General features: G+C 43.6%; 1 protein-coding gene and 1 long non-coding RNA gene across 5 annotated transcripts in view; one reads left to right on the top strand and one right to left on the bottom strand.

Moving 5' to 3' along the window:
* Positions 1-27,357, bottom strand: part of PEBP4 (phosphatidylethanolamine binding protein 4) — a 228,130-nt gene that overhangs the window by 190,769 nt on the left and 10,004 nt on the right. Inside the window, exons 1-3 of one of the 4 annotated variants that reach the window (XM_074355638.1) lie at positions 6,180-6,268; positions 3,505-3,540; positions 3,141-3,392 (exon numbers count right to left, since the gene is read on the bottom strand). The exons of 1 other annotated variant lie outside the window; for it this stretch is intronic. Coding sequence is in view for 1 of the 3 variants with exons in the window: in XM_010954976.3 (XP_010953278.2) it covers positions 6,180-6,275 (96 nt within the window). In the remaining 2 variants the exon portion in view is untranslated. Of the gene's footprint in view, positions 1-3,140; positions 3,393-3,504; positions 3,541-6,179; positions 6,280-27,357 lie in introns of those variants that run through there. 2 more of the 4 variants (XM_074355637.1, XM_010954976.3) reach the window with 2 other exon arrangements.
* Positions 23,054-26,706, top strand: LOC141575713 (uncharacterized). The gene is made up of 3 exons (XR_012503455.1): positions 23,054-23,217; positions 24,760-24,927; positions 26,120-26,706. It is a non-coding gene; the product is annotated as an uncharacterized LOC141575713 (long non-coding RNA).

Genomic DNA, 27,357 nt, shown 5'->3' with positions numbered 1-27,357 from the left:
GTCAAAGACCTAAATGTAAGAGCTAAAACTATAAAACTCTTAGAAGAAAGCATAGGGGAAAGCTTTATAACATTGGATTTGTCAACAATTTCTTGAATATGACACCAAAAACACAAACAAAATAAAAACTAGATAAATTTGACTTCATCAAAATTAAAAACTTTTAGCATCAAAAAATCCTATCAAGACAGTGAAAAGACAACTGCAGAAGGAGAGATAATACTTGTGAATCATATGCCTGAAAAGGATTAATATCCAGGATATATAAAAGAACTCCTACAGCTAAAAAACAACAAAACAAACAATTTAATTAAAAATTGTGCAAAATACTTGACTAGATATTTCTCCAAAGAAGATATACAAATGGCTGATAAACACATGAGGAAATAGTCAACATCCCTAGTCTTTAGGGAAATGCAAATCAAAAACAATGAGATATCATCTCATACCAATTAGGATGGCTATTACTAAACACACACACACACACACACACACACACACACACACAAACACACAGAAAATAACAAGTGTTGTAAAGCAGCTGGAGAAATGGGAACTCTTGCACATTGCTGATGAGAATGTAAAATGGTGTAGCCACTGTGGAAAACAGTTTAGTGGTTCCTCAAAAAGCTAAACATAGAACCACCATATAATCTAACAATTCTACTCCTAGACATACAGTCACAAGAATTTAAAGCAGGGACTGAAACAGATACTTGTATACCAATGTCCGTTGCAGCCAAAAAGTGAAAATGACCCATGCATCCATCAGCAGGTGACTAGATAAACAAAACGTAGTGTATACATACAATGGAATATTATGCAGCCATAAAAGGAGGAAACTCTGACATACGCTACAACTTGAATGAACCATAAAGACATTTTGCCAAGTGAAATAAGCCAGTCACAAAAAGACAAATACTGTGGGTTTCCACCTATAAGAGGTACCTGGAGTCATCAAATTCATAGAAATCAGAATGGTTTCCAGGGGCTGGGGAATTGGGAGTTATTGCTTAATGATTACAGATCTTCTCTTCTGAAACAAGTGTTTTGGAAATGCATAGTGGTGATACTTGTACAACACTGTGACTGTAATTAACGCCGCTGAATTGTACACTTGAAATGGTAAATTTTATGTTACATATATTTTAACACAAGTGCACACGCGTACAAACATGCGAGCACATACGAATAAATTTAAGGAACTAGTGTTCTGTAGAGCCCACTTTTGAAACACTGGCGAATCCATTTTCCTCACTCTATAGACAACTTAGTCAGCCTGGTAAACTACTCTCCATCCTCCCAGCTCTGCTCTCTCCCTCCCTAAGGCCTCTGCACAAGCTGTTCTCTCTGCAAGGAGAGTCATTCTTTCCTGCCCCACGACCCACATGGCAAACTTCTGCTCATACTTTCGGTGTTACTTAAACATCACTTCTTCTGGGGAGACTTTTTGGATATCCTCTAATATCTACATCCAGTATCTGCAATATTTCCACCATGATGGTAGATATTAGACTATTTTTATTTGCCATTTACATGTGTTTGTCCGTTACCTTTATGGGGAAAGGACCATATGTGTCCTGTGAATTGCTGTGTCTGGCACCTAGCACAGGGCCTGGGAAACAGCAGGTGCTCAATTACCACTCAAAGAAGTAAGGGAATAAGGGAGGCTGGGGTGGATACAGACTTCCCAAAGACCCCACCTCCACCTCTGGTAATCTGATCTGGGTCTCACTTGAGCTCCAGGGCAGTTTGTTCCTCCCTTGAGAGCAGTCATCACTATCTTCCTTCTGCTCTAGTTCTGTGCATATATTTCATCCCGTACAGGCCCTGGTTGCCCCTGCATTACCACAGCACTCTGAACATAGTAGCTGCTCGATAAATAATTAAATAAAAAAGCACGCACAGTTTAAAAAGATACGTCGAAGACAGACTATTCTGACCTTCTGTTGTCCTTCATATCTAAAGAACAAGAAAGAACCCCACAGTCTCCCAAAAGGCACTTGGGCCACCATCTTTTTGTTATCAACTCCAACTCATTGCTTTTTAATAACCTTTTATTTCAGATGACCAATCTGGAAACTGTCTTAGAATGTAAAAGTATCCAAATGTCATTTCTATTCTTGCTATCTTTGAGAAATGCTTGCTTTCCTTCCTTCCATCACAGTTTGAGTTGTAGATATTTAACTTATCAAGCAGAAGATAACAGGTACTGGTGGGGGTAGTGGCAGAGAGAGCTCAAGAGCTGCATTTCCTAGCAGTCATATTTCCCAAGAGTGAGGGGACTAGAGGGGTCTCCATGAGAAAAGCTCAGCCCTGGTCCTGCCCCAACCACTCCTCTTAGCCGATGGTTCTGCTAGACCTGTGGCCAGAAGCCAGGGGCCTGGGCCACTTCACTCCAGGGACACAAGTTCTCCTTTCCAAGAGCCCCAGCCTGTTGGTCTCGGCAACCAATCATTGAACTAGTAAGCCCATTTCTTTAGCCATATGTTGTGTGTACTAACGAATCACTTCATCCGCAGAATGGAAGGCCCCAGACACGCAATGAAATGGTGGCTCTTTTCAGGTTCATTTGCCGCCAGGTCATCCTCGGAAGGTTGAACATTTTGTTTCTCCTTGTGGAGGTAAGAACTGAACTTACAGCCTACCAGAGCTGCATATTGACCTAGCCCCCTTCTTTCCTGAATAGAGCCAATCTCCGATTCTCCCCACACTTAAAGATGGGAGGAAATTGGGATCTTTCTTCCTATGGATGGAGAAATCAGGACCCCACAAAGGAAGGAAACTTCCTTAGTCTGTTACTTACTTCCTAAGTAAGACCTGTCTGAATTAAATCAGTAATGCTCATCCCAGCTCAGAACTCTAGCAGTGAGAAAAGTGCCAAAGAGTCCTTTCTAGGAAAAGTGGAGAAATGTTTGATGCTCAGAGACAAGCACATAGAAATGGCACAAATCATACTAGAGTGAAGAAATCGGATACACCACCCTAAACACGAATTTCCTTAAGTTCTCCAGGCCCCAGTTCTCATTCCTGAGGCCCCTCCCTTCTCTCTGTCACTCCGTCACTCCGGCTGGTCCTAATGGAAAGTCCCTGCCTCACACCTCATAGCTCACACAGGGGAGAAGAGCCCTGTCACTTACCCAGAGCAGTGCCAGAGCTGTGGGGTGGTGGCTGCGGGGAGGCAAGAAACCTTGGCAGGTTTCTGGGCTGGAGAAGGTGGGGAGCAAGTTCCCTCCAGGATGCCCCAGAGTTTGGGCCCTTAAGGCGATCAGGGTCTGGTGGTGTTGAGCGACTGAGAGTGTCGGGGAGGCTCCTGGATTGCCAGGAAAGGAGACAGCGGTTGGTCGTTGGAGAGGCAGTTGGAGAAAGTTCCAGGGAGTTCCAGGGAGGAGCTAATAGGTAGGGTGGGAGAGAATAGGAAAGAAGAATGGGTGGGTTTTCTGGCATTTCTCCTTCCAAGGAATCTATGGAAAAGAGAGGAAATCACAGAGACAATTCTCTTACCTTTCGAGATACACTGTAAAGCAGGCAGAAGAGGCACTAAGGAAGGATGCACAAAGAGAAAGCTGCAGAGGGATGGTGGTTAAACCATAGAGACCAGAGTCCCCGAGGAAGATGAACAGCACCTTACTGTTTAGAGCAAAAGGCTCACAGACACGGACAGGAGAGAGGCGGGACTGGGTTCTAGCTTTGGGTGGATTGAGAGCCCCTTCCTCAGTGAGCGTGGCCTGGAGCCCCAGAAGAACAACACTGGTTCAAAGCCAAGGTCTGCCAGGCCTGCTGACTCTGTTCAGCAGGGAATGTTCTACCAAAATAGGCAGTGGATGCTTCTGCAACAGGCGACCATGCCCAGGCAAGTCCTTGGCTTTCAGGACCTGGGTTTCCCTCTGTGTTTGAAATGACTACATCTGGGTCCACAATCTTGGTTTCCTTCTGGAAAATTCCTCCCAGGAAATTCAAGGAGTCAGTGGAAATTCAAAAGTGCCTTGTTTTCTTTTTTTTTTTCTCTCTCTCTCTCTCTCTTTTATAATAGGGGCACTGGGGATTGAACTCAGGATCTCGTGCATGCTAAGCATGTGCTCTACCGCTGAGCTATTAACCCATCCCAAGTGGAAATTCATACACTACAGATGAATTAAGTCAGAATCTCTAGGGTAAGGCCTGGATGTCGGTACTTTTTAAGTGCTTCCCACGGGATTCTCATGATCAGCCAAGCCCAAGAATCACTGTGTTAAACATAGCCTGATGGCAGGCACTTGACAGATGCCAAAAGTACAAAGATGAACAAGATGCAGACCCTGCCTTGATGACCTCACAGCTGAACAAGGAGGCTAAACATCCAGACAACAACAGCAAAACTGCCAACAGTGTGCTGAGTTCAGCTGTAGAAGAATCCCCAGGGTAAAGAGGAGGGTATATTAATCATGTGTTTTGTTTTAGGCATTGTGTGATGATTTGACACCTAGGGGGTCTTGCTGGCTGGGGAGAGATGCCCCTCCCAGAGCTAGCTGGTTCCCAGAGAGAGTGAACAACTCACCTTGGAACACATCTTTCGTGTACAAACTGACCAACTTCCAATCTATACCCCTAACCACCTCCTTTATCTAACTCTCACCCACCAAGCCTGTAAGTCCCCTGCCCTAAGTCACCCCCAGGGCCAGGCACCAGACACTAGAGACCACTCTACAGACCAGAGTCTGATAACATTATTCAAACTACTCAATCTAAGCTTGTTCAGCTGTTTAACCTGCCTCAGCCCCCTCCTACCCATGGAAAACATAATGAAGGCTCTGAGCCATGCATTCCCCTTATTCCTCCTGCTTCCTTATCGACCCTGGTGCTTCCCCGGGTGGTGTGGTATGCCCCTGTCTTTTGGAAATTGTAAGTAATAAGTTATTTCAATGGCATTGACCTTTCCCTGTCATCTCTAGGTCACCTCTATTAATTAAAATCCAAGGGGTATAAAGGTTCTGGTTATCTTTCAGGAGTGAGGATCACGGAAGGCTTTGAAAAAGGAACAGGAGACGAGTATCCCATGTGCAAAGGCACTGGGGCATAGAAGAGCTCTGGGGGTTGGTGAACTAGAGCAGGATGGAATTGCTGGAGCACTGAGTACACAGGATTATGTGGAGTGGGAGTGGGGCCAGCATGCATCCTTAGATGCCTTGGGCCACTGTATCTATTCCGATGACAATGATAGCTTCCATTGACCGAGCACTGGCCGTGTGCAAAGCAGTGTGTGAGCACAAAACCAGCCTTATCTAATTTAACCCTTCCCATTGTCCTATGATGTGGGCACTATTATTCCCATTTTACAGCTGAAGCTTGGTGTCACATAAATGGAAGAGCCAGATCGCAACCCAAACCTGCCTGAACCCAAAGCCTATGTTAACACCATACTGGATGGTCCTAGGCCACTTACATTTCCCAGCTTCATTCCAAAGGCCTATTGACACAAACATCCCTTTTTTGCAACAAGGTCTATCTCTGATTCACAGTTCACCCAAACTGCAATGGTCCCGGGACATTTTGGATCCTCCCTCCTAGACACTTTTCTCAATGTCTCATCCTGTTTGTTAATCTATTCAATTGACAGACACCTACTGGGGTCCTCTCTGGGCCAAGTACTGCATACCTCTGAAGACGCATCACCCCTGGCCCCTAGATCAATGTGCAACTACAGAAGAAAAAAAGAAAAAAAGAAAAAAGCAGTGGTCTAAACCGGGTCTAGAGATGACTTTAGCTGGTTCCTGCTGGGAAAGGTGACTGGAATAGTGGCCAATTCAGTGATATCCACTGGGCCCACTCACGTGCAAAGAAGTGTTCTAAGCCCTGGGGATCTTCTCCAGGAGGAATACAACATAATGTTTGCTTCCACAGTTTAACGGGAAGGCCAGGTATTTACTTAACCCACAGTAAAACCAGGCAGCCAGTGATAAGAGCCGTAATAAAACAGACCCAAGAGTAGGGGCACCGGAAGGAAATGAGACCAGAAAGGAGGAAGACTTCACAGCAGAAGGGGCATTTGCAATGAGTCTCAGAGGCTGCTGACTAAGCTCATCCTTTTTCCTTGAGGGGGACTAGAACTAATGCATCAAATCCTTGCAGCTTGCCTGAGCCCAGGCTCTGACACCTGATCGTTTCCCTGCTGTCACATCAACCACCCCGATGCCTCATACCTGCCCTTGGCTCGGTGCTGGTGGCTGGGGCCCCCAAGTCTTTGCATACCAATCAATCCCTTCTGAGCGGTGCTGAGTCTGAGGCCTGAATGCCATAGGGCTGCCCAGTGGAGGAGTGAAAGCAGCCAAGTCATTAAGCCCAAAACCAACAACCTCAAGTGCACACTGGGAGCTGCCAGAAGCCTGTCTGGTGTTTCAGTCTGTTCATGGACATCAGCCCAGCAATAAAAAGCAGACCTGGGACGGGGCCAGGTTTTGCTCTTCACTGGAAAGTCATTTGAGACCTCAGAGGGAAAATGAGGGTGGGCTTTCTGGGCCTTCTTACCTTCCTCATCTCCCAGGTGTCATCCCGGATGCCTACCTGGGGAGCAGGCTTTGTAAGGAAAGTACCTGCTAAGATCAAGATGGATCCTTTGGGAACTTGGGTGGATTGGTTTATTTCATACGTGGCATCTACATGTGTAATTATTTCAAATCAAGCCCAAGTGTTCGTGGTGGAAGAGTTGAGGGAAGCCTCATCCTCCGTGGCTCCGGGGAGGAGCTGGATCAAGCCACGCACAGGCAGCCTCCACCGTCATCAGGCTGGCTCCTGGAGACAGGCTGACCAGGTCCCTGCTGGGCCACCTGGGGAACTGCAGGGACCCATGAGCAAAATGTTTAGACACAGGCCCTTTGAAGCCCCACCAGAGCCATTGCAGAAGGGATTCTGCTCTTGGGACAAGGGTAGATTTGGGGGGATGGTTTTCAACCTGTGCTCCTTGGAGGTGCTTCAGGAACTTTTGGGGGTGTGGGGAGGAAAGCGCCAATGAGGGGCATTGATATGCTTTCTACAGTAGAGTTCTACTTAGGAAATTTGTCTTATATATATATATTACATATGTTATATATATAATCGGACAATATGATTCTGCCACTAAGTACTCGAGAACTCATTGGATTAATTAATATTAACTTACCTCTACCGAGCCTTTGCTAGTGGTCCTTATACCTGTTCTCCACATGTCACCCCCTTTGTCCTCACAGGTACTTCATGAGGTACGGGATGATATCCCCGTTTTTTCTGACGAGGAAACTGAGGCAGGGAGCGCGTGAGAACCCCGCCGGTGCGCTCGGCCGGGCCGCGAAGCCAGCCACGCCGACGCCAGGCCTCCGCCCCGTCCCTCCGCAGGCTCCTGACGACTGGGATTCGGTGTTTCTGTCTGCCAGGTGACCCCAGGCAACACGGGGATACGGCTGTTGGCTTTCACTGCACAACCTCCTTCTGCCAAGCTCTGCGTCCCACTTTCAAGCGCCCTCCAGGCCACCGGGGGCCTCCCGGGTCGGCCCCGTGAGGGGAAAGCGGTCTGACGGGAGGAAAGGGGCCTACCTGGCAAGGCTGGCCCGGGGCCCAGCCCATCTGCACATACAGCCCGGGCATTTCTGGGTAGGCGCGAGAGGGCAAGAGTGGCTAAAACGAGCAGCCTTCGCGGGGACACCCTGGTTGGCCCGGGAAAGAGCGCGGCTCCCACGCGGACCGCGCCTCCTCAAGAGAGCGCGCCGAGGGGAGCCTCCGGCCAGGCCCTGTGCGCATGCGTGAGAAATAGCAGCCCCCACATCAGGCTCCTCCCACCGCCTGCCTCCGGGACTCCTCTCGACTCCTCCCGCTTGTTCTGGGGACTCTACTGTACTCTGCCCTGGAATGCCCTCTGCCCCCCTTTACCCTGTTTCCAAATCTGACCTCTCCGGTGCCCTCCTCGTGCCCATTCCCTTCTTGAAGCTTCCCTCGAGTGCTCCTCCTCACCTACAACATTTAAGTGGACTTAACCATGGTTTGACTTTCACGTGCGCACACTCCTGCCTTCTCAAGTAGGCTGCACATTACGTGAGAGCAGCTACTATGTCTTTGTATTAGCAGGGGTCCTGGGAAAATCCCCTTTGGAGGGTCTTGGGTTCCCCAGCTAAACGCCACTTGGTAATGAGACTGTCTTTGGTCACCAGATTATCACCTAAATTGGTAGAACCTGCAGGCCTTAGCCTATAAACAGATGACACCAAGGCTTCCCCTAGGGGGACCCGGAAGGAGGGTCTTCTCTGCAGGACAGCCAGTCAGCCACATCCACTGGAGCCCTAACGGATGATGTCCTCAAGAGCACAGGGTGGCAGGAGGAACACCAGCCCCGCTGTACTAGGTGGGACAATGTGTCCCTGCCGGCAGTGGGGGGAGCTGGAAGCCCTCCCTCTCCCCCAGGCTAGGACGGGAGGCAGTACTACAGCTTGCTTTTTGATCTGCTCAGATCAGAGTCACAGCTCTCACATGCTATCACTTCATCATATCTCATCCTGTTGCATCTTTGTAGGGCCTATGGGGTGAGTTTCACCTTTGGAATTTCAACCAGACCAAAGAGACTATTTATTTAGCACTGAGCACTGTACTTGCAGGCACTAGGTGAATATTGGTTGAAGAACGAACGGACGGGTGGCAGCTTCTGGAAAGTTCCTGTCTTTTGCCCTGTTGAGTCAGGCACCTTCATTCCCGATGTTTGTTGTTGATTCTACCATCATTACAATGTTGGAAAGTTTCCTTGTTATACTGATGATACATATCAGAATATGTATTCTGTTTGATTTCTTTTCCCCTGGCCACCCAGAGTACTGTTACAAGCAAAAGGCATGCCTTTGGACTTAAGGCTGTGTTCCTAAAGAAAGGGCCTAAACACTTATGAATTGGATCCTACTGTAACTGCTTACATGGGAAGAGCTTGTAAAAGTAAGTAAATGCTACCAAATAATCATTTCCCTTTGGGCTTGCTTAAAGCTATATGTCCTTGATAGATGACTGCTAAAGGGTAATTTTCAAAACAGGTAAAATCATCACTCCTATGCAGATATAAAGTAAACACATGTTAAAATGTTTAAGACCTTATAACTAGTTCAAAGGGCAATCCAAAGAATGAGCACATGGATAAAACAGGAATATTGAAATGAACATGCAGTGGGCAAGGGAAGTCAAGTGAACCTCCACCACACAGAATTTATTTACACGTCTATAGACAAGAATTATTCGGCATTGGAGGGAGACAGGTATAGCTCAGTGGCAGAGTGTATGTTTAGCATGCACAGGATCCTAGGTTCAATCCCCCATACCTCCACTAAAAATAATTAATTAATTAACCTAATTACTGCCCCCAACAAAAAATCAGTATAAAAAAAGTTTAAAAAGTTATTTGGCATTAAAAAAAATTTTTTTAACACTTTTATTGTGGTATGGTTCCTGTACAGTAAACTACACATATTTCAAATGTACAATTTGATGAATTTTGATAGATGTATACACCAATGAAACCACTACCATCATCAAGATAGCTAACATTTCCATCACTCCCCAAAGGTACAATTTTCGAATTCCCAGTTTATCCCTTCCCACCCCCTTTAATCCTGGTAACTGTAAGTTTGTTGTCTATGTCTGTTAGTCTGTTTCTGTTTTGTAGATAAGTTCATTTTTGTCCTTTTGTTTTTTAGATTCCACATATGAGCGATATCATGTGGCATTTTTCTTTCTCCTTCTGGCTTACTTCGCTAAGAATGACGATCTCTAGGTCTATCCGTGTTGCCGCAAATGGCATTATTTTACTCTTTGTATGGCTGAGTAATATTCCATCGCATATATATACCACATCTTCTTTATCCAGTGATTTGTCGATGAAACATTTGAGTTGTTTCCATGTCTTGACTATTGTAAATAGTGCTGCTATATTAAAAAAAAATTTAAAAAAACATTGTAAACTGACTATAACTCAATAAAATAAATGTTAAAAAATTAGTGCTGCTATGAACATTGGGGTGCATGTGTCTTTTTGAATATAGTTTTCTCCGGATATATTCCCAGGAGTGGATCATATGGTAAGTCTGTTTTTAGTTTTTTAAGGAACCTCCATAGTGGCTGCACCAATTTACATTCCCACCAACAGTGTAGGAGGGTTCCTTTTTCTCCACACCCTTTCTAGCATTTATTGTTTGTAAATTATCTACAGCATTGTTTTAAATTATCTACAACCTGTGAGTTTTAAAATGGCTTGTCAAAAAAGGGATAGAATCTCAGAAAACCTAGAAGAGTGTGCTTAAAGCAGTTTTCCACTGCAGACGCTCAGTCATCTTATTTGCATATTCAAACTTCCTTACATGACAGAAGTGACATTTAAAATCAATGGAGAAAGAATAGACTATCCAATAAAGGCTGCTGGGACAACTGAATTTCCGTATGTAAAAATAAAATTAGATTATGACACCATATTTTGCACAGAACAAATTTCAGGTTGATAAAAAAATTAAATGTTAAAATAGAAAAATTAAAACATTCAAAAGAAAATATAGGAGAGCATCTTTATCACTTAAGGTAGGGAAGGAAATATGACAGAAAAGACACAAATTGTATGAAAGAGATCAATAGATTGGACTACGTTTAAGACAAAAATTTTTTTTCATCAAGAGACTCCAGATATAAAATATTGCATTGCATACAGGCAATAAAGGCTCCACATCCAGAATTCATAAAGCACTCCCATAAATCAAGTCAGAAAAAAGAAAAAACCAATAAGCCAGAAGAAAGGAGGGGGACCTATAGGAAGAGACTAGGAGTACAAATTTCTCAGGAGTTGTGCACCAGCTTCCTCTCCGGTGTCTTTCAGATGAACACTAGCAGCTCAAACCATCCAAGAAGCCCAGAGAGACAGCACAGCCTGGAGATTCACTCAAAACCATTTGTGTTTCACCCCATGCTCAGGATCCTCAGGACAGCAGGCTGACCCACCGCATGAGCAATTGCAGTTTCTCTTAAGATTTTCGTAGTGGAGGCCATTTCTGCTTCCATTATGGAAACCAGGATCCCATTCATTCATTTATTCATTCAGCAAAACTCTGTGTACCCTTCTGTGCCAGGTACTGAGGATATGGAGGGATACCACCTCCTGGAGCTTCCCTCCAGGTCCTGTGAAGGAGTCAGATCATAACCACCATTGCAGGTGCACTACCAAATGGAGACCAACACAAGGTAGGGCTCTGGGATCTGCTGGTGCTCACCTTTGGTCAGTCCCTTAACCTACCCCTGTGAATATGTAGGGGTTTTTTAAGTTAATTTCATACTCACAGAGAAGTTACAAAGATAGGTCAGAGAATATTCTGTCTACGTCATACCCAGCTTCACCTATTGTTAACTAACGTCTTGCATGGCCATAGAACACTTATCAAAACCAAGAACTAGCCTTAGTACTATACTATTAAATAATAGAATGTATTTTGGATTTCCTGAATTTGTATATGAACAGTCTTTTTCTATTCCAGGATCCCATGTTGTATTCAGTTGTCATGTCACCTCAGCGCTTCTGTTACAGGTCCTCAAGTGCAATGGACTGAATATTTGTCTCCCTCCAAAATTCATATATTGAAACCAAATCCCTATACAATTTAGACAGGGGCCCTTTGGGAGGTGATTAGGTCATGAGGACAGACCCTTCATGAATGAGATTAGTGCCCTTATAAAAGAGGCCCCAGAGAGCTCCCTCACCCCTTCTACCACATGAAGACACAGTGAGAAGACACTGATTGTGAACCAGGCAACGACTCTCACCAGACACCCAATCTGCTGCAACATGATCTTAGACTTCCCAGACTCCAGAATTGCGAGGAATAAATGTCTGTTGTTTGTAAGCCACCAAGTCTGGTATTCTCTGATTGCAGCCTGAAAGGACTAAGACACTCATTCTTTCCTTGTCTTTCCAGATTTTGACAGTTTTGAAGCCTACTGGCCAGATACTTTGGAGAAAGCTCTCTCATTGTTAGACTGAGCTCACACATTATTGGGAAGAATACCGCAGAGGTGACTTGTGCTTCTCAGTGCATCAGATCAGGGGTGTCTGATGTTCATCTATGACCAATGACATTGACCTTGATCACTTGGTTAAGGTGGACTTGGTCAGGATTCTCTTCTGTAGACTCACTCTTTTTTCTCTCTGTAATTACTAAATACTTACTAAATAAATAAAGTGAGGCAATACTTGGAGATTATCAAACCTCCTGTTTCTGCTTAAGTTTTGCTGTGGGTTGTTTTTTCAACTCACCTTGCATTGGCTTCAAAAGTTTGATGACTTCTGATGGTCAGCACAAACCCTACTGGGTTGTTCAGCTGAGAAAGTACACCCATTGTTCTTTCCTTTTGTCCACTGCCCACAGGTGCAATAGAGCCAGACTGTTCCCCTCTGGGGTGCTGTGTGGGTGTCTGCCCCTCACCAAAGGATGGAGTATCCCTGAGGCTACTCCAAAGGCCTAGAAAAAATGTAGCTATAAACAAAAATATATAAAATATGAGAAGGACCTGGAAACAACTTTAAATATGAAGATAGCCTAAGGAAGTGAGTCTTCTGCATTCTGGATAAGTGGGAGGGGAGGGTATGATAGGGTAACCATGAACTAGTTTGTTTCCTTAAAATGCTGGTAAACTGAGGCACAAGGTTGAGTAAGGAGAGCTTGCAACTTGAAGAAGCTCATTTGAAAAATCAAAGCAGGGAAGCTGGACTCTACACTTTGAAATCTGTCACTCAAGAGGCAACAGGTTTATATCTGCAGATCTCAAATTCCCAATTCCTGAAACACTATGCTGTACACCAGAAATTGCCACAACATTGTAAACTGACTATATTTCAATTAAAAAAAAAAGACAAAAAAGAGACAATAGGTTTGAAATACACAAATGCTCTGGGGCTATGGATACATTTCTGAATGGGCTTCTGTCAGGGAGGCCAACATCCCACAAAACTCGTGGCTACACTGACAGCTGGTGGGCATGTGTGGCTCGGTCGGCCTCAGGGTCCTAGCCGGACTAGCAGTGCCCAGTTTTCCATACAAAGATAATTAGGAACCTGCCAGGTTTCTAGGTTTGGGAATCCATTGTTCACCCTTCTTGAATCCCTTAGGGGAGGTATCAGGGCCACCAACACATGCTTCCCTGGTCTCCACCCTATTTGTATCCTGCTGTAGCAAATTCTCCCTCCACCTCAAACTCCAGGTACAGCTTCACCAAACAATGTCCTGGGACCATTTTTTTATTTTTCTAGAGCAGAATTAAATTACAGATTCTCCTAGGAGGAAAATAATCCAGTCTCAGGATCATATTCAGTCCAGAATTCTAGTTCCTGTTATTAGCTACTGGCTGACCCTGAACTCTTAGGACCACCAAGAGCTATTGGCCCATTCCAGCTCTGCTTTGACCCGTGGTTACCTCGCACCCAGAAAACGATGTCAGATTCCGGTCCCCTACCTTTTGGCCTATTTGTTACCTTGGAAACCATGAACTCAATTGTCTGTTTTTGTTCTACCTCATGGGGTTTTGTGAGGCATCATTGAGATGATTCTTTACAAAGTGCTAAAATGGGGGATGGGGGCAAGGGAGGTACATAGTAGGGACTCCCTAAGTTCCGTGTGTGTCTTTGGAAGTTATCTTTGGAAGTTCAAACTTCAGTCTGTTTCTTCAGCCTTTCCAACAGTTCTGTATGCGATTTATCACACTGACATCATTTCCTTTCTGCTTACCCTAGTGAGAAGGACTTTATTTCCTGCAGCTGAACCCTGACAGATGCAGGTCAAAGAGAGAAATGACCAGTAACGTAAGGAAAGGTATAGATACAAAGGTATTTTTTTAATTATGAGTAACATAACACCATGCTAATCAATTTGAAAACACTGATAAAACTGATAGCTTTTTAGAATATACAAGGTATTTAAATTTACAAAAAATAAAAAATAAGAACCAGAAAGAGACAACTAACAATGGGAAAACTGAACATGTTATCAAAGAATTACCTTCTGGACACATATGAGATCCAGGTGATTTTAAGAGAAAATGATTTCTAGAATTTCAGGATATTTTATCTAACATTAATTGATGCATTTTTTTTTCATTAAAAGAAACACCTGGTTTCTTCTCCTAGTCCAGGAGTTCATCATCCTTCCTTGGCTCACTGCTGTATGGACAGGGCAGGGAGGGCAGAAAAAGAAAAGAGATGCTCCACTTTGAGTTTCAAAGCAGGTTTTACCTTATTGGAGAGACAGAGCCTGAATGCCAAGTACCTTTGCTTTTCAAGAGCCAGAGCATTGAAAAAGATGTTACTTTTATTCTGTTTTGTAGTCAAGAAAACTTAACTTTACGAATCAATGGCCACAGATGAAACCACTGAGGACTTGGAGTTTATGATTACAAAAGGACAGTTTTCTCACCCCAAAAAGAATGAGAGCAACCAGCTGGCAGGAAGGACAGAAATTTGAAGGCGATATTGATAAACATCAGACAGAGTCTCTGAAGAGTGCTCAGCACACTGGCTCTCTCCTGGTTGAAACTGAGAGGCAGGGTAAGAGAAACCCTGTATAATTTAAAAGGTGTCCCAGAGCAGAGAGGCCATTTGGCTGGCTTTCCATGGCCCAGCAAGTCTTGGAGGACATGAAACAAGGGTGGTAACATAAAATTGTTGTGTGAGTCTTTTGGGTGGATGGAAGTCTCACTTACTCCACACACCCTGAGCAGTTCAGGGAAAGCAGTCAAGCACCTAGTGGCACACGGAAGTAGTGAGTGAGCAGGTAAGCAAACCTGGAGAGCCCAGTCATAAGGACAAGGATGTGCAGTGTTCATGGGGCCATTGCCAACCAGGTGCTAAAACTGGCCTGGGCTGATCTGTAGCAGATACCTGTGCATGGCAACAGGAACCAAAGACAGAGGGTGGCATCAGGACCAGATAATTCATCTCATACCAGAAAGATGAGTATGCCTCCTAGAATTCACATCACCACATAAAAGTAGCTAAAATTTGTAGGTTTTCTCCATCAGCTGAAATGGGTTGTCTTTAACTAAGTATCTCTTATGGGGAAATGAAGATAGTTGCATATCTGTTATCTGTGAACTTGTGTAAAATTCATACATGCTATAAATGTTAATGGGTGCAAGTACTTCCCAAGCTAAAAAGAAAAATGTTCACCATTAGAGAAATATACAGAAAGCTTCCCAATACATTTTTACAAAACTAGCACAAGTGTGGTAGCAAAACCTAACAAAATCCAAAAGAGAATAATTACCAATCTTTCTTATGAATAGAAAAGCAAGAATCCTAAATATCCTAGCAAGTTAAGTCCAACAACAAGACAGAAGAATAGTTGGCCATGACTAAGTTGGCTTTATCCCAAGAATGTAGGGGTGATTGAATATTAATAAATCTATTAATGTAACTATCCTTTAAAAATGATATCAATTCCAAAAGAACATCTGATAACTTCCAATGTCCATTCTTAATATTAAACACATATCTTAATGGAAAGATATCCCTTGTTTATGGATTGGAAAACTTAATATTGCTAAGATGCCAACACTAACCAAAGCAATTTATAGTTTCAATGCAATCTGCATCAAAATTCCAATGATGATTTTTGCAAAAATAGAAAAATCTACCCTAAAATTCAAATAGAACATTAAGGGACCCCAGGTAGCCAAAATAATCTTTAAAAAGTAAAAGTTGGAAGATTCACACTTTCTGATTTTAAAATTTACTCCAAAGCTGCAGTAATCAAAAAAGTGTGTACTGGTATAAAGATAGAAATATAGACCAACAAATAGAATAGAAAGCCTAGAAATAAACATTGCATGTATGGTCAAATGATTTTCAACATGAAAGCTAAGACAATTGAAAGGGGGAAAGGACAGTCTTTTTAACAAATGGTGCTGGGAGAACTGGATATCCACATGTAAAAGAATGAAGTTGTACTCTTACCTAACACCACATACAAAAATTACCTAAAAATGGAGCAAAGACTAAAATGTAAGCTCCAAAGATACAAAACTCTAAGAAGAAACCATAAGGGTAATACGTCACGGCATTGGATTTGGCAATGATTTCCTAGATGTGACACCAAAGACACAGGAAACTAAAGAAAAAATAGACAAATTGGACTTTCTGGAAACTAAAAAACTTTTGTACATCAGAGGACACTATCAACAGAATAAAAAGACAACTTACAGAATGGGAGAAAATATTTGCAAATCACAAATCTGATAAGGGATTAATATCCAGAAGACCTCCTAAAGCTCAACAACAACAAAAACCTGATTCAAAAATGAGTAAAGGACTTGGGTAGACATTTCTCCAAAGAAGATATGAAAATGACCAATAAGCACATTGAAAGACACCCAACATCACTAGCTCACTAGAGAAATGCAAATCAAAACTGGAATGAGATACCAGCTCACACCATTTAAGATGGCTACTATCAAAAAAACAGAAAATAACAAGTGTCGGTGCGGAGGTGGAGAAATTGGAATCCTAGTGCTTTGCTGTTGGGAATGTAAAATGGTGCAGCCCGTATGGAAAATCTCAAAAAATTGAAAACAGAATTAGCATTTGGTCCAACACCTCCACTTCTGGGTATATGCCCAAAAGAATTGAAAGCAGGACCTTGAAGATAAATATACATAGATATAGACAGATAGATAGTAGATAGATAGATAGATCAATTTCCTAGCATGTGATAGAATGTTATTCAGCCTTAGAAAGGAATTCTGACACATGCTACAACATGGATGAACTTTGAAGACATTATGCTAAGTGAAATGAACCAATCACAAAAGGAAAAATACTGTATGATTCTACTTATATGATGTACTTAGAGTAAGTAGTTAAGTTCACTGAGACAGAAAGCAGAATGATGGTTGCCAGGTACTGAGGGGAGGGGAGAATGGGGAGTAGAGTCTCAGTTTTGCAAGATGAAAAATGTTCTAGGGTGATGGCTGCACAGTAGTGTGAATGTACTTAATGCCACAGAACTGTACATTGAAAAATGGCTAAAATGGTAAATTTTGGTATATTTTTTTACCACAATTTAAACAAATAAATTTAAAAATTTTTTAAACAACAAAAAATCACATCTAAGTCAATTTAAAATAGGGAGCTCTTTCTAAACAAGTAAGAGCTGTATTAACTCATAGACATATATGGAGTAAATGATAAAATGTCATATTAAAGAAGTCTTGATTTTTAAAAAATGGAATCAATGGTGAGATACTTATATGTATAGTTAGGGCAATCTAGTATGTTTAAAATATCAATTATCTTTAAATGAATTTATAGCTATAAAGTAATTTTGATAAAAATTACTTAGTTTCTAGTGCGAGTTTAAAAAAAAGTTTAAACTTCATCTGGAAGGATCAGTGTAGCTGAATAGTCAAGAAATGTTTTGAAAGTTAATGGGGTGTGGAGGGGATAAAAGCACGTTCTATTTAATTTTTCCTGTAATGCTACAATAATTAAAACATCATGGTTCTGTTACAAGAAAAATCAGCTCAGTGAAACAGAATTGAAAGTCCAGGAACAAATCCAAGTGTGAGTGAATGTTCAATACATGATAAAATTGGGATTTAAATGAGGGAAGTACAGAGGCCAGGACAATTGACTATTCAGAAAAAAATTAATTCCAGACAATTCAATTAGTTAAACATGAAATACAAAACTATAAAAGAATGAGAAAATAAAATAAAATATTTATACAATATTGGGAAGGGAAAGGCCTTGCTAAGATCAAAAGCAAAGAAAGAAATCAAAAACAAAAAAGTGGATGTTTCTTAAGAGATAAAAATCCAAAAATTTTAATTTGTAGATACTGATAGGCATATGTAGAATAGGTAAACAAGATTATACTGTATAGCCCAGGGAAATATATACAAGATCTTGTGGTAGCTCACAGCGAAAAAAAATGTGACAATGAATATATGTATGTTCATGTATAACTGAAAAATTGTGCTCTACACTGGAATTTGACACAACATTGTAAAATGACTATAACTCAATAAAAAAATGTTTAAAAAAAAAAGACACTGGGGAACTCTTAAAAAAAAATCCGAAATTTTTGAATGCCCATACACAAGCATAATATTATTAAAAGCCAACAAACAAAAGTCAAGCAGCAAACTAGGAAATACTATTTATAACAGATGACAAAGATTAATATTCTTAATATATAAAGAGCCATTATAAATTAATATAAAAAGTATCATTCCACTGGAAAATGAGTGAAGATCATGAACAAATAATTCACAAAAGAAGAAATAAATATATGATTAAAAGAGTGTTCCATCTCATTAGCAATCAAAGAACAGAAATTGAAACTAGGTACATTTTGATACATAATGCATATCAAAGCCTTAAAAATGTTTATGCAATTTAAACTAGAAATTCTACTAGGATTTTACCTTAAGAAATGCCCACATATTTGCAGTATTATTTATAATAGTAATAATCTGGAAACCATATAAATCTCCCTTATCCCCAACCTAATTTTGGCCCTGGGGGAGGAAGCTATTAAAGGAATCTGGAAGGAGAACCATGCAGAGAACACTTCCCAGAGAGAGCAGTGACCTTTAATAGGGTACCAGAGGCAGCCCAGGGTGACCCCACAGAAAGGCTTCCTGAGATAAATACTCTGTCCTTACTCTCCTCCCTTTCTCTTACCTCCTGTAAGGCTTCCTCTCACCAGACCTATTTGAAAGCCGGAGAGCAAGGCTACTCCACTCAGCCTCTGGGACAGACAGCAGGGCAGAGGAAGAAAGAGTGGATCCAAGGGGCACAGAGACATCCACAGAGCAACCCAGTTAAGCAAAAGGAGCAAGTTCCAAAGCAGTATCTCATCTGATGCCCATTTTTACATAAATAATATATGGTGATATATTACATTGTGGTTGATTTTTAAATAGTTTTTGCTCTTGTGTACTTGTTAAATTTAATAGAATAAATATCATTTAAAGAAAAGAAAAGAAGAATTTCAAAAATTATAGATAGGTTATGACCTTGAGAAGATGAAATAAAAAGCCTGGATGGAAAAAAAAGTTAAAATATTTACAGGGGTTGATTTTGGTTTATGAGTATCTATGTTTCTAGAGTTAAAAGGGGTTATTTCTGAGGGACAAGGATTGTAGGTTTTTGTGTTTGCATTTTAATTTTTTCTTTCTTTCAAAATGTTCTAAAGTGAACATATGTTTTGCTATAATAAGTCCAGGAGATATTCAATAAGTAGATTGGGAGGGAGGAGAATAGATAGGCTTAAACTGGAGAGAGAAGAGACAGAATAGATAATAAGAATCTCTCTAAGAGGGGAGGGTGTTGCTCAGTGGTAGAGCACGTGCCTAGTATGCATGAGGTCCTAGGTTCAATCCCCAGTACCTCCATTAAAAAATAAATCAATAAGTAAATAAACCTAATTACCTACCCCCACTTAAATCTCCCTAGATGTCCTTCATCATCCTTCATGGCCAGAGGGGTAGGGGGAGGTTTGGCATTCTCAGCCCAACTATATTTATCTGCAGATTTTCTTCAAGTGTGTAAAATCACATTATGATTGCACAAGCTCCTTTTGCTCTAAGATTCCTTTTAAAGAAGAAACAGTTCTTATCTCATAGACTACATAACTTGCAGTAATAGTCATGAGACCGAAACCGAGCAGGACCCTGGGGGGCCCTCCTGGGTACACATCCTTTCCATGTCCCTAATTTCTTGTTTGTAGGAAATAATCTTCATTTAGCCTCCTTGACTTTCCCAGAGTTCCAAAGGGCAGGTTCAAATAGTTGCTAATCAGGGAAGAGGGGATGCAGAAACAAAGTCAAGAAACATTGTGGCAGAGGGTGGGTGTAGCTCTGTGGTAGAACACATGCTTATCCTTATCATGCATGAAGTCCCTGGTTCAATCTCCAGTACCTCCACTATAAATAAATATATAAAATAAAAAGAATTACCACCACCAAGCCCTGACCCCCCGAAAAGAAAGAAACAATTGTGCTGCAATAAAGCAGGTTCCTGATTCCTCCTCAAGGAATATACATAACAATACCTTTGAGTTCTGCAGGAATTAAAGCCTCCACCCAGATGGAAGATGGTAACTTCAGGCTGAGCACCAGATTCCTGAAACATTGCCCTGTTATCCACCACCAACCAATCAGAAGAAAGTCTGCACACCATGGAAGATAACAAAGACTTTGACCGCCCCCCTCCCCCCCGCCCCAAATAATTCTCCCTTTAAAAACTTTCATGGTCAAGCAGAATCTTTGGAGCTGGTTTTTGGACACAAGTTGACCTTCTCCCCAGGTTGTTGGCCTCCTGAGTAAAGCAAACTTTCCTGTCCAAGCAACACTCATCTCTCCGGTATTGGCTTTCCAGTGGCAAGCAGCCGAATCTGAGTTTGGTAACAAGACAAGGCAGACAAACATACGGCTTAAATAAGTACAGACATGGAGGAGAAGTTGGGAAAGTTACTTCCCTGCAGGGCATTGCAGCTGACTTCTAAGGGTCCTGTTACATCCTCCTAAGGGTCCTGTTCCAGCCTCCACAACATACTGCCCTCTGTGCCTCCTTGTGGAGGCCATGTGCTGACCTCCTGATCACAACTCTTCATTCCCTGAGGACTTTGAAACCCAGCTCACTGTCTTCTCTACTCAGGTCTTAACATCCTCTAAGTCAGTTCATCATCTACAAGTCTGAGTGATCCAATATGCTGGCATCTTAGCTTCTAGACTGCCTCACCTTCCAAGAGCTTTACGCCCATTCTGTCTTTGCCACTCTCTCCCCAGGGCACACTACTCCACTTCCATGTCCCTTTTCAGCCCCGTCCTTCCAGCTCTCCCCTCCATGGACTTCCTCCCACTAAAACTGTTTCTCAATCTCATGAAACCCATCAGTCCCATGCACTGATTTTACAGAAAAAAAAAAAAAAAATAGAAGCAATGAGACAAAGACTATCTGAATTCCTCTGCCTCCTTCCCAGCATAATGGAGAAGGTGACCCTCCCTAGGTTCAAGGTTTATCCCTCTTCCAATACTTCAGTCTTCTCCCTCCTACCCTCACTCACTGTCACGCAGCCTGTCAGTTGTTTCTTTCCTTTCCTGTATCTTTAATCCCTCCCCTTCAACTTGACTCTTCCTACCAGCACATAAATGTCCTTATGTCTCTTCCATCTTTAAAAGATCTCTTTGTAGTGGATGCTCTGATGCATAACCCAGACGTCCTCTTCTGGACCGAGACATTCATTCTTCCAGCTGCCAGGAGTGTTGGCTGCTGACAGCTCACAGCTCAAACCCCCTCTGGGAATTGCCACAGGGAGCTGCCTTGTCCGAGGTGACACCCATTCTCCAGGGCAGGCCACACCCTATGGCTGGTTGGTGCTGGAGTATTTTAAAGGTACTTAGGATTTGTTTTAAGCAGATATCATAAGACTCGCAGACATGGAGATGACTGCCATGAAGGAAGAGGTTTATGTTCATAAATCCTTAGAAACAGAAGGCATGGCATGCCATTCAGGGCCACATGGGGTAGCACCAGGGTTGGTCTGGAGGCAGAGGGAGTGAGGGGAAAATGTGAAGCCCTTTATTATGGTTTCCATGGGAAAGGCAAGGCACTGTAATCAGGTTTCAGATTGGCTACTTTGAATAATGTCATGGGCCCTGGGATATATGGACTGTTCCTCGTCTGGTGCCTGACCCTGCGATGATTAGAGCAGGTAGATAGTGACCCGAGTCTACGAGTCTGATAAAGGACATGGTTGGGGGTTATGGACTCTGGATTTGTTTGTATACAAAAGTCATGGTCACAGGGAAATTGTTTCTGTCTCTAGAATTAGCTAGGCCTGGGAGGGGCGGTCTCTCCAGAATCAGCAAGGCTCCAGATGCCAAAACATCAGAAAACACAGAAAGTAAAATGACATGATTAAAATAGGATAAAGGTCCAGGCCCCCTTAACTTAATTCTGGGACAACTCGGAAGGGACATCCTAGCTCTGCAGCTCCCAGAAGGCTCTGCCGAGGCCTGTGTCCCTGCACCATGAGCCAACCTCTCCCTCTGCTCCCTCATGCTGTCCCGACCCTCGGGAGCAGGCCCCAGAACATTTCCTGCCTGCAAACCTCCATCTCACCATGTGTTTTCTAGGGAATTGACTTAAGATCCTCTCCAAGCCCCACTAACCCTCACCCATCGCTCTCCTTTCCTTCACAGCCAAACTTCCTGGAAGAGCAACCTCTCCTCGCCATCTCCTCTTCCAGAGTGACACATTTTGCTCAGCTGTCTCAGCCTTCAGTGTGAGTTAGAATCAGGTGGAGGACTTGTTAAACCGCAGACCACAGGCTTCCACCTGTGAGTTCCTGAATCGGTGGATCTGAGGCAAGGCCCAACCACCTGCTTTCCTAAGGTGCCCCCATGTTAGAAAACCGCCTGCTTTCGCAGTTCCCGGTTCTGCCAGGACGAAGTCCACAAGTCTCAAGGCCCTTCCCCGTGTGGCCTCCATTTCCCAGTCAGCCTCATCTCCATCATGTCTTTCTGAATCTGTCATCTGTGGTAGTTGTGGCTTCTGCTGGAGATAAGCTCTCCCTCTTGCCTCTGGGCCTTTGAATGTATTTTTTCCCTGCTCCTGACACCCCACACATATTTCCCTGTTCAGGTAGCCCCTTTTTAACTTCCTGTCTCTTCTCAAGTCACCTCTTCAGAAGTCTTCACCCTCTACCTGCCTCCCTTCACAGGCAGCCCTTGCTAAGCCATCACTGAGTGAATGGAGGAATGGACAAGCGGGGAGAAACCCTTCTCCCAGCTGAGGCAAAATGGTAAAGGAAGAGGCTGCAACGGGGTGAGCTGGGCCCACTGGTGGCTCCTGGGAGGCAGAGAGGAAGAGTCTGCATCTGTAGGAAGAGGGGTGACACTGAGGTTTCAATTTCCCTTTCTGCTTGCTCTGGCCCTGGACAGACCACAGTGGCCACCTCCTCGGGCTGGCAGTCTTGTCCTGCTCTCAGCCCCCGCTACCCCCTACCTCTCTCTGTCTGCCCACCGCTTGGGCCAGATGAGACCCACATCCTGCACCAGCTCTCCCAGGGGAGTCACCTCCCCATTCTGGGGCATCCAGCCAGCCCTGGCGGGAGCAACGTGATCACTTCAGTATGCATGGCAAGCTCCCCCGAGGGACGCTGTGAGGGATGACCTTGCCGTCCGGGACAGAACCAGCTCCCTGTGAGTTTGCTGATGTGCAGTTGGGCTGCTTCCTGGGCCTGGGGGGTGGGGAGGATGGGGGAGGCAGGGCAGACTCGCATTTTCTCTGCAGACATTTGGCCCCAATTTTTAAACACAGGTTACGTAACACCTGAGAGCGACGCTCCCCTGTCACCCACACCTTTCCCTTTCTGTGGAGCATTTCACAAGCCCAGCTGCTTCTCAGAGAAGGTCTATTTTGGGAGCTGTTTCCATTTGACCTATATTAAGCACAGTCACAAGGCAGAGGCACGTCGCGGGGTACAGGGTGGCCTGCTTGCTCTTTGTGCTTTTTTAGTGTCACGGGTGAGAAAAGCAGACAAGCCAGTGCCCAGAGCTTTGCAGCTGGGACTCAAGTGGCCCACGGGCCTTTGCAAGGCATCAAGCTCCAGAGAGCTCTAGGCTCGGACCACCCACCTGGAACTGGGGAGGCCCAGGCCTGCGTCCCACTTCCCACTTCTGCTTTGCCTCCCCCAGAGGCCCTGCTGCCAGAGAACCCCTGAGTCACTGCAGCACCAGTCAGGGAGGAATTTAGGTTCCCTGCAGGCCAGGCCAGGATGAGTCCCACCTGGGCCTATGAAAGGCAGTTAGTAGAGTTTTAACTGGCCCTCAAGTCCCTCCATGGAAATTTCTCCTTCCCGAGTTAGTGATCAAATCACATGACCAGCAGGGGCAGAGAAACGGCTGCTGGGAGCCCTCTGGCCGAGGTACTGTGTCCAAACAGGTACTGATCAGAGTCCCAACACTCTGAGGGCCTGTGGACAAAATGACAACAGAAGAGACTCACTATGTGCCCCATTTGCCCCTCTTCAATGAGGGCATCTCTTGGATCCCCGTTTTCTCCCTTGAGCCCCTTCGCATTGTCTCCTTAGGAGCAGAAGTCGGACTCCAGGTTCTAAACCTCTATCCCATGCTGCTGTCCCCAAAACCTACAGCTCTGGCACATCCTCTCTCTTGGGAGTCAAGCCCAAAATCTCCAAACAGTTGTCCCACTGATACATCACACTGGGAAGCAGAACCGCAGGCCTCCTCCAGGCCCGAATCAGCCCCACCCCCAGGATGCTGCTGGCCGGCCCTTCCACATGGGGTATGCTGTTTCTATCTTAGAAGGACAGAAGGGACACTGACCTGACCTGACAGGGACACGTGCAGCCAGCTGGGAGGGGCTGAGGTTGTATCCCCTCAGATCAGTGGAGGGCCACCATCAAGATGCTGGGTTGGTCCTGCACACCAAAGCTGCACACCTGACTCCCACCAGAGCTGGCTGGAAGCACCTCAGGAGGTGGGAGGTGGCTCCCTTGGAAGAGTTGTTATGGGGCTGGGAGGTGGGGTGGGGGGGTTAGCGGGAGGGGTGGAGGGAGCTGGGCAAGGGGCTGCAAGCTAAGAACAGAAGGAGAGTTTGGGCCGCTCTCCCTTCTGAAGGAGACAGATCTCACTCCATCTACGGAGTGTGTAACGACTTTTACTTTAAACTGAGCAACCAACGCCCACACCTGGTGGCCTTTCTCTTGCCTTCCAATACAGCCTGCACTCTGTCTATGGATTGCCGCTCAGTATCGATTTTCAAGCAGCGAGCAGCCAGACCTGAGCTCGGAAACAGGACGACTGAGGAATTTAAGTCTAGGGGTTCCCTTCTTGCTCAATATGTATATCCCGCAGAGTGAATTAGCAACAAACAAGAATGGAAAAAACGTGAGAAAAGATACTTTATGCCAGCCCTGGGACCCATTGCCAATACTCAACAAATCAGGAGAGGTGCTGGGTGTGCTCCAACACTGCTCGACAGGGGAGAGTGGGCTGAGAGGAAGGGGAGCAGGGGAGCCCTACGCCCGCCGTGGCACTGCCCGCAGCAGCCTGCAGGACAGTCCGGACCTGCACAATAAAGCTGAAAAGCAGAAACTACAGCCAGTTCAGTTCAATTCTAGTCTTCCCACCTGCCCACTGCATTTACTGTGGACAAGTCACCATACCTCTCTGTGTCATATTTTTATCCCCCGAAAAGTTAAAATACTGTGTTACATTAAGTGCCACCTGCGAAACAAAACAAAACAAAAAACAACGATAAAAAATCTTGAGTTTGGGCTTGAAAGGTGGCAAAACCAAGAATGGAGGAGAGGCTGGTTAGTGTATTCTAGGCAGGGATACAACCCTGAGAAGGAGAAGAGCAGGGCAAGGCAAAGCACAGCCATCACATAGGGTATGTGGGATGCTCTGAGAAAATGGCAAAGAGTGAATTAAAAGCAAAAGATGGAACCAGCTTAAGGAGGTCCTTCCAGCTGGGTGGCCCCTTTTCTTCCCACTCCCTGCAGCATGACAAGTCCTGGCTGCCCATCACACCCAGGGGACTCTTGGGGTGGAGGGTGTGGAAGCCATAAAACACTTTCTGCAGGCTGAGATTGAGACAGCCTGCAGAAAGTGTTTGGTTGACCTGCGGACAACCCAGCGGGTCTCCCAGGCTGCCAGAACCCCCAGCAGTAAATATTTGTGAAAGGCCACCTCTGTCCTGGGGGCAGGAATGTTCAGGAGGTGGGGATGCTGGGACCACAAGACCAAAGGAAAGGACTGTGGAAGCAGAGCTAAACAGAGGCCATGAAGGGCTGTGGGAAGAAAAACCCACTTTGATCATTAAGTGATAAAGAAAAGGCCATATTATCTTCTTCTCAAGGAAATACCAAAAAAAAAAAAGAAATTTTTTTTTTTTTTTAAAGGGAGAGACTCCAATAGATGCGATATTGTCATTTTCAGTTGGGGTAAATGTCAAAAGCATTGTTTCTGTTGATACAGCATAATGGATAGAACACATTTTGGGGAGGGGGGGATGACAATATACCCATCAAGACGCAAGCTCCCACTGACTCAGTTTTCCCCCTTTCTGCTAATTTAGAAATGTTCCAATGAAGAAAAAAGGCTCCTTGTGTACTGACTGCATGCTACACAAAGGCTGGAAAATGACTTTCACTCCGTCATTCCAGCGCTTAGCACTTTGTTGGAACGTGGTAGGTGCCCAGTAAACTTGCTGAAAGCACAAATTTGCAGAGAAGCTCTTCGCTCATTGCAGGTCAGCTCTAGAAGATTGGTGAATCCCATCCAGTGATGGTAATATTAGACCATTGTTCAACAGTTTTATGAATAAGAAAATAGCTGTAAAAGATATTTGGGGACAATTTGGGAAATATGAATATGAACTGAGTAGTAAATGATATTAGGAAACTTTTGTTAATTTACTCAAGTGTGATGATGGTTTTGTGTTTATGAAGGAGAATGTTCTTTTTGAGAAAACGCATGTTAAGATATTTAGGAGTAAAATGTCATGACATCTACAAGTTATTTTGAAAAGTTTGGGCAAAAAATAAAAGCATATAAGAAACACATTAACAATTGTTAAGTCTAGGTAATGGGAATATGAATATTCATTGTGCTACTTTTTTTCAATTTTTCTGTATGTCTGCAAACATTTGCAATAAAAAGTGTAAAAAGATAATGGCCCCATGCAACATGAGGCTAGAAGAAAGAAAAGAAAAATGTAATATCTTTTATGGTTGATAAATACAAAAGCGAAAAAATGTATTAAAAGTGTATAACATGGACATAGAAGAACTGAAAATCATTGAACCCATGGAAGATATCTTTTACTTAACTTCCTGTTATGTTTTCTTATCTTTGAAAAGCATGTTTAAAAGCTATTTACAATAAGCTATTCATTGCCTAACTTCTTTTTTGTATATTGTCATGATAAACATATATAGATGTATATATATCTTTATTAGAGTTTTTATGCCAACTTATTTAGCATACCAAATTGCAACTTTCTGTTTCAACTTGAGTTACATCACATTTTCCTTTATCATTGACCTATGGGATGCGATAAAACAATTAAAATGCTGACTAAACCTTAAGAAAAAAATCCACCCAAATTTATTACATAGTGACGTTTTACAACTGAAACGTTGTAGCAAAACATTCTCTTCCTAAAGGCATATTTTTTCCTTCCTTTCTTTCTTCCAAATTAAATAATTCCCCTTTGTGTTTCTCTCCCCCATCCCCCACCCAAAGGTATTACATGTTTTAAAAATCTGAAAGATAGTAAAATATACAGAAAGAAAAATTTAAGACCCTTAATTT

The sequence above is a fragment of the Camelus bactrianus genome, chromosome 31 (genome assembly GCF_048773025.1).
Source record: "Camelus bactrianus isolate YW-2024 breed Bactrian camel chromosome 31, ASM4877302v1, whole genome shotgun sequence".
In the NCBI taxonomy this organism is placed as follows: Eukaryota; Metazoa; Chordata; class Mammalia; order Artiodactyla; family Camelidae; genus Camelus; species Camelus bactrianus.
Note: the sequence above shows the minus strand (reverse complement) of the source record. Positions and strands in the feature narration are given on the sequence as shown.